Raw genomic sequence first — 13,743 nt, 5'->3', positions numbered from 1 at the left:
CGAAGTTTTGAACAGTGAAAATGTTATAGATTTATAAATTCCATTTTTGGGTTTAATCTTTGACATGGCAATACTGTCGAGCAAATAGAGAAAGTCTATTGTACTTTCTTTATCGAAACAAAGTTTGCCCAAATGTTACACTAAACTGTAGAGGAATAAGTTAATTGTGTACGATATAAAGATTACTAAGTATAGATACAGGGTAGGCCTATAGGGGGCGTCTCGATAGTCCGACGGTTCATTGGTCCGAAGGTTCATTGGTCCGAAAAGTTGTAACATTTTCATCGATTTTTTAATCAAGGGTTCATTGGTCCGAAGGTTCTATAGTGAATATTCGGACCAATGAACCTTCGGACTATTGAACCTTCGGACTATTGCTACGGCCCCGGCCTATATGCTTATACAAAATGGCAGATGACTTAACATAGGCCCTACTTTGATTTTGCAATAGATAGATTACGTCAGATGTTTAAAAAAATTGTGGCAAACCAGGTAATAATATATAAACTGAATATAACGAGCTAGATTATGAGCCAAGTATAAGTGCGTATATACAGTTGATGGTATCTTTAAAACTGAGCAATTTTAAAAGAGAGTGACAATAATAAGTCAGCAGACAGACGTCTGTTTGTAGCAAAGCACTTTATGCAACACGATGTAAGGTCGTAACAACCAAAGCAACGTACAACCAAGAAGTTATATAACTTCTTGGTACAACTAACACAATACCACTCACTGACTGTTATCTAAAACTGACTGTGCCTACATTTTTATAGCACGACAATGCATGAGCTAACACTCCCGTTTACGGTCTTTGATATTTACTATATAGTTGGGAGTTGTCTTCAAAAACGAAATCACGTCAGTTTAAATAAATTCATTTGGGCACATATCCCACTGCCCCACCCTCCCACTTTGATCTGCTACTGCACCAGTCTCGCAAATTATCACTCTCAATGTGTGCTATGCTTAAGTTTAAAATAACATCTTCAGTTGATTATGATAAGATTTATGTGAGATAATGTGCTAACCTGACTGTTTGCAAGTAAAGCTTTGTAACAGGCAAGTATGGTAAAAGTCGTACTTATCTTTTATGACATTATAATGATAATAAAAGGGAAGGTGAAATGCATACGTAGATACCTTTGGTAGCACACACGGCACAGTACACAGCTGAGAATATAAAGCTTATGTGTGACTATGGTAACAAATCCATTCAAGCCTGTGGTTGAAAGTGAAAGCTATTAGTATATATAAGGATGTAATAATGGTTATAGAGGTCTGTGGGAAAATTCCCTGGTTATAAGTTGTGAAATTTGTAATTCTGAAAACAAATTTAAGAATGTTTGCAGTAACAGCATCAAATGCAAATGCTGATATCAATTAAGTTCGATTAAATTTCAGACTGAAGTCCCTGAGTAATATTATATTATATTATATTATATTATATTATATTATATATTGTTTGATGTTTTAGTAATATTTTATCCATTAATAAAATATTTAATTCAGTTACATCCCTGATTAGCTAGACGATATGGTGACAGAGTACAGTAAATATTTTCCATGAAACTGTAGGCAAAACTGCATTCTCCCAGAAAGTTTCTTTATTACCAGGCATTGTTAAAAAATATACTTGAGGTTGAGGACAAAATATGTATCATTAAAGTAAATGTGCATCTTGTAATAATCTAATTTTTGTAAGTATTAATAACTTGCAAATATTATCAGAAAGCTGAAACCTTCGTTACTAAGTATGAAAATTTCCCAATACTAGAGAGGCATGAATTTTACCATGATTCACACAAAAAGCTAGATTTATCACTTTCTGTCACTAGAGATTCAGAAAAAATAAAATTTCTAAATAAATCTTGAACTTCATTTTTCACTTTTTTGTTTTCTTCAAATGGACCTATATATTGAGAATGAGTGTTAATGTTACTTTCATTGAACGCGTTTGTAAACTTTTTAGTCTTGCCAAATGAAGTAAAGACTGGAAAGGATCAGAATGATGTCACATACTGAGAAGCCTGCTTCAGTTCAAACTGATTAAAGATTTTCAGTGAATTACTCCAGCCACTGTATTGCATTTTAGTATTGTTGTTACCTATTGATGAGGAAATTTATTTCTTCAAGAGCCATCAAGCAGCTGCTAAAAAACCTTATTAGTAATAGTATGTTGATTTTCGATTCGTCAAGAAATGAATAAATTGTATACACTGTAACGGAAGGAAAATATAGTGTATTGACCTTTTTCTCTAATAAAGACTACAGGTTGACAGAGCAGAACCAAGATATGCCCCTGCATTGTTATTGATGTTTTACATACAAGGACATTGATCCTGTTGTGTTTTTCATCCATATTTTTTTATTGATCTTACAAACAGAGTATGTGGCATTTTTAGGTGGGTGTGGAATTTTTTGTATTTATCCATTATCAATACATCAAATATTGATGCACATGATTATCAGGTAGTCCATAACACCAGGAAGAATAGGCTGTGAAACCAAAATATAACAGTGGAAATTCACACACACTTCTTGAGATACCGGTAGTTACTAGTACTGGTAAGTTACAGTGCATACTCATATCCCTTTCAAAGAGGAATATGCAAATCATAAGGTAATTAGGATGCACGTGATGTTACTAAGGAGAATTTTATAAGACATGAAATGTCAGACAAATTTTTTCTTTCAATAATGATGGAACACATAATGAAGCGTGTGGAAGGATTTTTGTCTCCATTACATATGTGAGAGACTTGAACTGTATTGTTTTGAGATAAGAAGTCTACTTTACCATGCAAAGGAGTAATAAAGAATAAAGAAACTGTTTAAAAATATCACTTATAAAACCACAAACAGGATTGGGATTTAAATAAGTAGGCTGGGACATACTGCTTGATATTTATTTGTGTATGTTTATGAACTATAGGTCACAGACATTTATTCCATAGAGTGTAATTAGGGCTAACTGCAGACAAACAATTGGTGAGTATACTGGTATTTCAAAAATACATGTTACATGCAAAAAAAACACAATGCTGTATTTTATGAATATCAAGGCTTCAGCTTTATACCACAAGAGCATTTTTGTCCAGTTCTGCATAATTCTACAACATATGTGATGCAGATCTATGTGAAATCATCCAAACTTTTAAGAATGGGAACAAAATCATCATCATCATTAAAGTTTTATAGGGAAGTATATGGGAATTGTTGGTGGGAAATTTTGAAATGGGTTTTCAGTTTTGGCTTTTATTGTGTAACAAACCATGAAAGATCAACTTCATTTCTCTATGATAGACACATCAGTCCAACTTTACAGGGGATTCTCACCAAGAGGGTTATCAACTTTTAACTAGCTGCTCAAGGAGGCATGACATTCATGTGAAGCTGATTGAATTGATAGAAAACATAGTGTAATGTAGTATTGAAACAAGACTTCACATTCTGTTCTATATTATTTATTTATTTGATTAAAAATGAAATTTTGATCAAGAGATTTCTTTTAAAAATTCTTTAAAAATCACTTTAAATGGTAGATGAAAAACTAAATATAGAGGGCAGGTAAAATATCCAAATAATAATTATTGAAAGGAAAGGTCCCCATATTTAAATGCTCATTAGCTTTTGGGAGTTGCCAGTCCTGTCCTAAAAAAGAATTTCTGAACATTTATTAACTTTCTTAGTGATATATTTTATGTCTGGACCTTCTTAATGGTATATTTTATATCATATTGTAGAAAATAGCTTGTTTTTTGATGCTAGGTTTTGTAAAGAATGATTTTTGTATATCTTCTTTAAAGATGTTATTTTTGTCGTTGTCTGTCAGTTGGTTTGATTGTTTGTTGATAGGGCAAAAAAAGAATATACACAAAAGAAATTATAGAAATACTGTAAAAACTTGGTTTTTTTCAGTGTGGGTAAATTGTGAATTTTACATTAAGTCTATTTTTTTAAATCATAATTTCCTAAAATCAGAACATTCCTCATGAGTGGTAGCTACAAAATTAAAAAGCAGGCTACTCTACCTCCTTTCCTATGCAGTAAAAGCACCTCAAAGGCTATATAAAGATATGATTTTTATTATTATAAAATTATGTGCCTACAAGTTTTATCAGTTTTACCCATTGAAAAGACCGAAAAATTACCATAATTTGGGATGTTGACATAACTAGAAGTTATTGGAACAACACCAATCTAAATGGCCCCTTCATGTTAACATACCAAGAATATTCTTCTTGGCATGCCATTAATGCCCTCCAGTTAATCTTGTCTTATTACTTTTATGTGGTTTTCCTGATTTACAAGTGAACATCAACATCAGGAATAACTGTGTGATATAACAAGGCACTGGTCCAAGAAAGAAAACAAAATTAGCAGACTAGTTTCAAAATTTTAATGTTCTTTTTACTCCACACTTTCTTCATAACATATTAAAGGAGGAACCAGATGCATTGTGTTTATTTTTTACTAAAATACTATAACTGATGCTAAAAAGTTGTCAAAAACAACCAGATACATTGTTATTTCAAACCTAATGAAAATAAACTGTAACTCAAACTTTCAAAAGCAAGGGAAATAGTTTCAATAAAAACTCTTATCATTTTTTAATAGCAAAATCATTCTATATGCCCATTATATGACACCCTTTATAACAAACTATAAAACAGTCATTGACCTAAATTCTTTTTTAATACCTCGTGTGCACTACACGATGAATGTAATAAAATGGTGTTGCCTTATTAATCCACCAAGCTGACCCTGTAGGGTTGTGACACCTTTACACTCAGTCTTGGCCTGGACATACATACTTTGGGGGCAATCGCTGGACCTGAGGCAAGCCTAAGTTCTTTCCAGTTTTTTAGTCTGTATACCGAGTCCAATATTGTTAGTATGCACCTGTAAAAGATGCAGTGCTACGTGCAGGTATAGTGAAACAAGGTAGGTGTTTTGTATAAATAGTATTCTAAAATATACTGGCATATTTGGACAGTTGTGTAGGCTGTTCTTTCGGCCCATCATTTGACACTGAAGAAGTCATGATTTTCTATTTCTTTTACTTTATCTATTTCTTAATTACTGTTTATGAAAGAGAGCAAAACTTTTTAACGTGAAGTTCAGCATTTTTATATTTCCCCTGCCTTGCTGCTTTCATGCTCCTTTAAATGTTGATAATATTGACAAATAAAGATATTTCGCAGATAAATGCCACCACAGAGAGGTTGTGCTCATCTGCCATCTTTATCAGGAGTTATACTCGTAATATGCCTGTCTGTATTAAGATAATTATGAAACATGAGCTGTCATGTTTCCATGGGATGTCAATAATTTACAAAAACGTATCAGCACAAAAGGTGAGTATGATTAAATTGCACACAGTGGAACTCACACAGTTTGGGGGTTAATGGGCTGTAATGATTCAGTTTGTATGAGAATATTGTTCAGGACTCTTGACAAAAATGTTAAATGTTTCTTTTTCTCCAAAATACATGTTGTTTGCATTTAGGAGGTGAGACATTTATTTATTTATTTATTTATTTATTTATTTATTTATTTATCTATTTATTTATTTATTTTATGTGTTCTTATTTTTCTTATTTTTGCAAAACCAAGCTTCAAGATACAAAGAAGTCTGAAGATATTATCAACTCTTTTATATACATTGTTTATTTAATGTTGATATCCAATTTGATTATTCAGGTGAATCAGTGCAATGTCAGTGCAGTGTGAATATACATACATACATGCATGACAGCAGTGATGGGTAAATTTAGTATTGTGTTAAAAACTGCACAAATAGAATTTGACTGCAATCATGACAGGATGTACAACTATAAATAATTAAAAATAAAGATAAGAGAGATAGGGGGTAGGTAAATTGGGGATAGGAGGTGGTTGGTAGAGAAAGAGTGTGAGAGGGAGAAAAAGAGAGCTATAGAAAGATAGAGATTGTCTGCATTTGAAAAGAGGACAGGTTATTTTGTAAATAAGTTATGATTAACAAAAATTAACACTGAAGAAAACTTTCATATTATTGCCAAATGACAGTATATACTAATGCTCCAAGCCATGTACAGTTTGTAACTTCCTTGCATGACTCCATTTATAGCTGGAGCAGGGGGTTAGGACATAAATATCAATTCCAATATGATATATTAAGGGTTCCACATATCTTCATAAACTGTTTTTATGTCATTTGTGCAACAATGGGGATACATGTATTTTCCTCAGTTCTACTAGTACATTCAGTTCAACACTATAGCAGTTGGATATTTTATTTTGTTTTATCTTTTAATCTTGAATATTATCATTTCTCTTTGAAATGTTATCAGATCTGACAAAAAGTTGACCCATCAATATAACCTTCACTGATCTAAGATCATGATACACCTACTGTACCAGTACAGTTGACACCATTTCAACCTTTCAGATGTGACTGCTGATAAAGACCTGGATTTCTCCACCTAATACATATGAATGGTAATTGTTTTAAATAACAAAACTGATGACTACCTCCATTAAAGTACTACTGTAGTAGTGCCATGCTGACCATGTGGCAACTCATCACTGCAGTTCTAATGATAAATACGTCTACAGTGGCCAGTCTTAGTAAGTATCAGTGTTTTTTCCTTACGTTGATGTGATATATTCAATTTTCCATCAAATTAAAAGGCTAAGTATCATATTATAATAATAAGTTGAGGAAAAAAGTCTTGCAGACAAAGACTGTGATTATTATTATTGTTATTATTATTTTTTTTTTATTTATTTACTTGCATTGAAGGTTTATTTTGTCAGGAATTTCCTCTTAAAGAAGTCACCATACAAGATAAATTTTGTCTGACTGACTTTCATATTATAAAAAGATACGTTACTGCCTAAAACAAAGATTTTAAGTCAATATTGGTACTGCTGAGTTGCTTTATTGCTGTAAACAATATCATGAATATTTAGATCTATATAATGTTCCATGTCACAGTTACTGTTTACAGTAGCATTTGCAGTGTTCAGTGGAGCTTATGGTTGCCAGCTATATTCTTACACTCAAAATATCAAAAATTGTTAGAAAACACATCGTCTTTAGCAGAAGAATCTAGAATGTGAGAAATTTTATAAGTGGTTTGTAAACTTTTCAATTTTTAGGATTAATGCCCAAAGACCCAGTGGTTGAAGCTGGCTCTTCACTCACTCTCACCTGTTACCTGGAGGATCCCAACCTCCAGCCCAAGAATATCTACTTCAGCTATAGCTTCCACAATATTTACAAAAACTTCTCTCAGGAGAATGTTGCAGTGCTTGATAACTCCACTGTGCAACTCCATGTTAAAGATGTACGTAAAGGCACCTACTATTGTGATCATAATCCAAGTACTGGATATGAGGCTCAGTATGTGGAAGTGGGATGTGAGTATGCATTTTATCACTGTCCATGCAGCGTAACATGCAACAGCAGCTTAGGCAGCACATGCACGCATTGCATGCCACTGTCATGTATATACTACAAAATAATCATGTCAGACTGTAACAAAAAGTTAATATGTCATATGGCTTTCTTTTTCAAAGACCCCCCAGATAAGGCTACCATTTCTTGTATCTCATACAACTTTGAGGAATTAACCTGCAGCTGGACCACAGGAAGAGACCCTCTGATATCCACCAACTGGACAGCACTTAAAAGTAACGAGTGAGTTTCCACATACTGATAGGAGTTGCATTTTTCTTGTTTTAAGTGCATTCTTTGGGGATACTTGGAGATTAATGATCCCATTCCCTTAGCCATGTTTCAATTGGACAATTTTACATAGATGTTAGACTGGTCCTTGCAGTGGTATGTACATTGGCGTTACAACTCTTTTCATTCATCTCAACCCCCTGATGAGTGATGTAGCCAGGTTATTGGCATGGCTAATCATGGTCCATTATAGGTAATACCTCTGTAACCTAAAGTATAGTAAGTATAGTGTGTTGTATCATTCAGCCCCCCCCCCCCCCCAACAATTCCCCCCAAGACAATTCCCTCCCTACACCTCCACCAAGACACCCCCACCTTCCCAGGAAAGAAAATACACTGTTTTTGAGTCATCTATTTGAGGCATTTGTAAATTTCTAACTGGATATAAGATAGGAGATGGGAAATGAAATAAAAACAAATGTATTGGCTATTAATTACAAGATTCAAGAAGTTCACTTAGACTGCATTCACACCCGAAGTTCATCTGCAGACTAACAGATCTGAAGACCAAATATGGCCAACCAAGTTGAAAGTTTATCTCTGCTGGGAATCTATTCAGTCTCTGTAATGGGAATATAGGACAAGCTTTCAATTAAGTGAGTCAGCAATACAGTATTTTACCTGCGTATCTGTTAGTCTGCAGATCAATTTGTTCTGAATGCCCCCTTACACACATAAACAGACCTAAGAGGTAACCTTAGGTCCCATTCAGAATAGTGGACTAACTAGTCCGAGGGTCAAATATGGCGACCCACTACAAAGCTTGCCGTCTAATCCGCTGATAGACATTGAATAGATATCCCGTGGGGAAGTATTCAGATGGGTCGGCCATATTTGACCCTCGGACTAGTTAGTCCCCTATTCTGAATGAGGCCTTAGGCAGCCCTGTAGAGTTGGATTGATCCATCTAGTATAATGGGTTTATGGGAACACAGTCTAATTTTCTGCATGGGGACAACAAAAGAATACTTTTTCTACTTATAAATAATGTACTTTAATTGCTATTTCCAGCAATGTATCCTATACACCATGCGATCGCCAGGGACAAAAGTGCACATTGGACTCAAAGTATATTACCGGTATTTCCCAATATTTCAAGGTTCAGGGTAAAAATGTTTTGGGGGAGAGTACATCAGCTATCACAGAAGTGGACATTTTTAAATCTGGTGAGTAATTTTAGTTTAATTTATATATCTATAGCTACTGTATAGAAAAATGTATTGTATTGTATCTGATATAATGTCCTTGGTAAAGAACAGGATTTATTGAACATAGACAGAACCATTGTCCCCAAGTCTTTATAATGCAATAGAAGATCACCTGGGAAGTGAATGAGACCATTTTTATTTGATTGCATTAAGTTTTTATAATTATGTATCTGGACTTATCTGCAACCTTAAAAGAGATTTGTTGCTTTTTTTTTTCAAAAAACAGTGAAGCTGAACCCTATCAGAAATGTCAAAGCTATAGCAGTGAACAACTCAATGATCAGTTTGTCATGGCAAGCATCCCCCTCAGGAAGGAACATCATGGAGGATTATATTTTATCTACAGTGGGTCGTGGCCTGCAGTACAGGGTTGAATACAGGATTGAACCAGACAATCACACAGTAAGTATGAATTGATTTTATTTATGTTCTGTTCATCCTATATGCCTATTTTTGTATTAATACTGGTACTTTAAATTGGTTGAAAATTTACTTCAACGTCTTGAAAAATGTTATAAAATCTCAATGAGTATGGCAAGTTATGTGAAAGAGCAGAAAAGACACAAAACAAAATTTTATTTAATGTAGAACAATGAAAACTTTATGAAAAAACTTTGATATTGAAAACTTGGTCATTTGACTTTCACATTAACTATGGAAATATCAATAGATATGCTTCTATTCTCACAGATATTCATTGTACACATAATAGGTGGTTGTATACCTGAATAGATCCAAAACCATGAATGCAACTATATATTTGACCAATGTTGCACCAGCAACAAACCAGTATAACATCAGCATAGCAGTGAGACCGCAGGGAGGACTGTACTGGAGTTCACTGACGGTGGTCACATGTGGAAATTTAAGTGAGACCAGTAAGTCACAACAGAATGTGTTGGGTTGAGATGACACATCTAACACAATTTTCAATGGTGTGTCTATACTTCTAAGCTGAAGAAAAACTTAACATGAACACTAATGATTGCAAAGAAAATAGATAACTTTTATCATAAATTGCAATGTTTGGCTTCAAATATTAATACTTTTTGTTAACCTAGCTATTTCAGATTCAAAGAGTTCCTGGACACCTCTTCCTCAGAACATGTCAGTTCTTTTAATAGGGTTCATTTTACCAATTATTATTGTTGCTGCAATTGTGATTGCATGGTAAGTTGTAATCCTCATTATGGAAATAAAAAGGTTTCTATGATTTAAAAAAGTTTAATTAAAGCCAGTGATTCAAACTGATTCCCAAATGAAAGAAGTGATACATTTTTGTAACAACTTTATAATTCAAATGTTTGAACTGCATTTATATTAGTTTGTAGACCATAACAAATTTTTTCTTTTGATACATAGTCTTGGATTATGGTTAAAGAGGAAAATATATGGTACACTGGACATTGAAGTGAGTATCCTCTCGATTTTAATGTCAAAGTTTAAAATATCTTATTAATTTGTGATTTGTAGTTTATTTATTTCTATTAATTGACTTTATACTAAAGTACATCATCCAAGATAGCCTGAAGTTCCATGAATCAGTGTAAAATTTTGCAAGAGTTGTAGAATTTGGTTCAGAATGGGGGATGGGGGAAGACTTGTGTATTGACTGATCAAGCTAGTTGCTGCTTTAATTACTACTGTGAAGTAGTTTGACAAAAAAAAAAGATGCATTTGGTTTTTCAACTTGGTTGGATTGTATAACAGGTAAATTAAATGACAACAGCCAGCTAGACATGTGAGGGTGTCAGAAGGTGAATGCTTTTAGCAATATGCACTGTGCCTGATGCATATCAATCTGATCAATACCTAACATCTAACGTTGACATATATCTCTTTCCATTAAGGTACCAGATATTCCTCATGAACCTGATATTACTACTGATTCCCACTTGGCATATGATTACAACATGAAGGTGAAGCCTCTATAAATGCTATTTTGTGTTACATGCATTAAGATTCCAGCCAGATAAAAGTCACATATTATTTTCTAAAGAAATCTCCATATTTTAAATTTACACATATACTGCTGTTAATAGAATTATTCTGTATTAAAAAACTATATTGGACATATTTTTTCTGAATCATGGTACAAGCTCACAAATTACTACATTACTATATCCACTGTTTCTGTTTATTCATTCATAAGTTGTTTTCATAAAAATTATGTTACACACACACACACACACACACACACACACACACACACACACATGACTCTTATAATTATGTAATTTTTCGCTATTTTATTTATATTTTAGTATGACTCTTATACGAGAGTCAGTAATGCTGACAGTGGACTGGTCCATGATAGCAGCTTATATGATGAAAATATCAGCCATGACGAAAATGATCTATCTTCTGCACTAGACACATGTACTGCCATCAGACAAAGGGATATAAGGACCCCACTTTTATATGAAATAACAAACACAAAGCTACCACAAGACAGGGGTGTGATAGAAATAGAAAAGAAAGGAATTTGCATTGCTGACCAGAGTGGTTGTCAGTCCTGTGGTCGTAAAAACTCACTTTCACATTTAGATATTAAGCAAGAATCATCTTCTGACCCAACACAAAATAAAGTCTGGAAAGACAAATGCAGAGACATCAGTGGGCTAAAGAGTAAAGCCTCACAAATAGATCCATGTATTACATGCCATAATTCTCTATGCCTAAAATTAAATAACACACCCCAGGGATATTCAAGGTTTGACATTCAATATGACCCTCAGGGTGGTGTGCCTGACAGCTCTGATAGATCATCATCGTTACCATCCTCAGGTGACATGTCTGACACGGAACCAGTGTCACCTGATTCAGGATATATTTCTTTTACAAAATCTGAGAATACACATGCACTAACTACCAGTGGCCCTCTAAGAGAGATGATTGTAGGGGACAAACAAGAGTCAATGTGGGAGAGTCCCCCAAGTTTGTTGAACTCTTCTTCAAAGTTTTTTGGGAGAATGGATCGATCTACCTCAGAGGTTACAATATCAGAACAAGAGGCTTATACAAAAAAACCTTCTAACAAACACTGGTTTTCTATGTGCGAAATTAATAAAAATGGAACTCAGGATTTACAATTTGGAAATGATGAAGATGAAACTCGGTTTAAAAATGGTTATGTCAGCTGGACATGCCTCTAAGAGCTCATGACAGGTTGCCAGATAGCTGTATGATTATGTAACATTCTGGACACAAACTAGACCTTCACCAGTAACTACAGTTGTAGCTCACTCTCTTTCTCCTTTTATTGGGAACAGATTTGTTTTGAGATGCATCAGAAATTTTGATGGAATATATTTTGTATATTAAATATTTTTTGTTTTTTTTTATTTTATAGATGGTGAAGTTATACATTTCTTCTGTAGTGTGTGTGTGTGTATGTGTGTGTGTGTGTGGTGGTGGTGGAAGAGGGCACATATGCAAGGCTAATCTTTTTTCATTGTCCCATTAGAATTTTTATATACAGATTTGGGAGGTCTAAAGGGGAGAGAGGTATGTGACCCTAAAACCTTATACCATAAATTCACCTATAGGCCAGACAAGTTAATATGTTGGTTCACAACAGTGATTGATTGATTTTTTATGGAAATCAAACTTTTTGTTGCACCCATTTTTTTTACAAATGGAAAAAAAACATTGGGTATACTATTGGTTATTCCAGGTTAAACCTTAATATGCTGTTGCTTTTGATAACGTTTCATCTGCCAGATCTGTTAATATTGGTGGATTATGCAAATTCATTTTGTGTAAAACTTGGATAATCTAAACAAATTGGCAGTATCCATTTTTGTAGCATTAAAAAGGTAATGTGGTTTGAAGTTTTTCATGTGTTATTTTTTAAATAAAGACTCATTAAATTCTAGAATTATCAAATGAAAAAATATGGCATTGTACTGTACTACTATGACTTACAAGGTCTCCTTCATAATTAAAGAATCGATGTGTAGATGTAAATAAATAACTGGAATTTCTGGTTAGCTATAGGTTGTCAAGTAACTGCCAGTATACTGTGGTTGACTTTGGAGTTTTTGATCAACTTTGTTTCATTATAATTAAAAATTGTGTCATATGTGTGATAATTTCATGTACCTCAATTCATTCATGAATATTTTTGTGAAGTAATGTACATATAACTACAAAAATTAATGAAATTCACTGACTCCTGCATCTGGCATTTATTTTTTCCAAAAACTAGTATTTCATTGTGTGCATTTTTATCTTTTTATTTTTTGTACTGCACAGCAGCTCATGTATCTCAAATGCCATCTACAATATTGACATCAAATAATATGTGTGATATTAGAGAGTTGATATAATTGTGCACCTGGTGCCACACTGAGATTTTCAGTTTGATGAACATACTGCATAGATAACCAGCATGTTTAATTCCTACATTAAAAGATAAAAAATTCTCACTCCTTACACGTACGTACCTTGCTCCAACAATTCATTAAGGAAATAACAAAACACTGATGACAAGATGACACACCACGGTACAGGTATTGCACTACTGTAGTTTAAATTAGTAAAAGAACCTACTAATGATCTGAATATTAATCTAGTATGACTTAGAGACATAGATAACCCAAAGATATTCATGAACAAGAACTTCTTTGTGCAAGAACTCCTTTTGTACATGTAGTACTTTGTTCAAGTAAAAGCATGTTTATAGCTGTCCAGGTGCCTGAGAAAATCAGGAAACCGAGAATGATGTTTTAGTCCCAAAAATACCCCTGTGAAGTTGATTCCTGGTTCCTTATTCCTTATTCGGTTACTTATTCA

General features: G+C 33.7%; 1 protein-coding gene across 3 annotated transcripts; it reads left to right on the top strand.

The window, feature by feature from the left end:
* The first annotated feature begins 2,156 nt into the window (after window positions 1-2,156).
* On the top strand, window positions 2,157-13,666 carry LOC106155932 (uncharacterized). Of its 3 annotated transcripts, none has more exons than XM_013531019.2 (12): window positions 2,157-2,568; window positions 2,936-2,991; window positions 6,437-6,615; window positions 7,150-7,410; window positions 7,570-7,690; window positions 8,750-8,904; window positions 9,173-9,348; window positions 9,659-9,824; window positions 10,008-10,116; window positions 10,309-10,357; window positions 10,797-10,865; window positions 11,211-13,666. In XM_013531019.2, the coding sequence occupies exons 3-12, from the start codon at window positions 6,549-6,551 to the stop codon at window positions 12,099-12,101; spliced, it is 2,064 nt and encodes a 687-aa protein (XP_013386473.2). In that variant the 5' UTR covers window positions 2,157-2,568; window positions 2,936-2,991; window positions 6,437-6,548; the 3' UTR covers window positions 12,102-13,666. The 3 variants fall into 3 exon arrangements, with proteins under 3 accessions (XP_013386473.2, XP_086857026.1, XP_086857025.1); XM_087000900.1 differs by having other exon boundaries at window positions 2,157-2,623; XM_087000899.1 differs by having other exon boundaries at window positions 2,157-4,947.
* The last annotated feature ends 77 nt before the right edge of the window (window positions 13,667-13,743 follow it).

This window comes from Lingula anatina, chromosome 1, assembly GCF_051362555.1.
Source record: "Lingula anatina isolate TDL-2025a chromosome 1, LinAna3.0, whole genome shotgun sequence".
Taxonomy (NCBI): Eukaryota; Metazoa; Brachiopoda; class Lingulata; order Lingulida; family Lingulidae; genus Lingula; species Lingula anatina.
Note: the sequence above shows the minus strand (reverse complement) of the source record. Positions and strands in the feature narration are given on the sequence as shown.

Excerpts from the sequence above, each read along its gene's own strand:
- LOC106155932 (XM_013531019.2), top strand. The coding sequence starts at position 6,549 with ATGCTGACCATGTGGCAACTCATCACTGCAGTTCTAATGATAAATACG. Across the intron at positions 7,411-7,569 it reads TCAGTATGTGGAAGTGGGAT|ACCCCCCAGATAAGGCTACC; the intron begins GTGAGTATGCAT and ends TCTTTTTCAAAG. Across the intron at positions 9,825-10,007 it reads TGGAAATTTAAGTGAGACCA|CTATTTCAGATTCAAAGAGT; the intron begins GTAAGTCACAAC and ends TTGTTAACCTAG.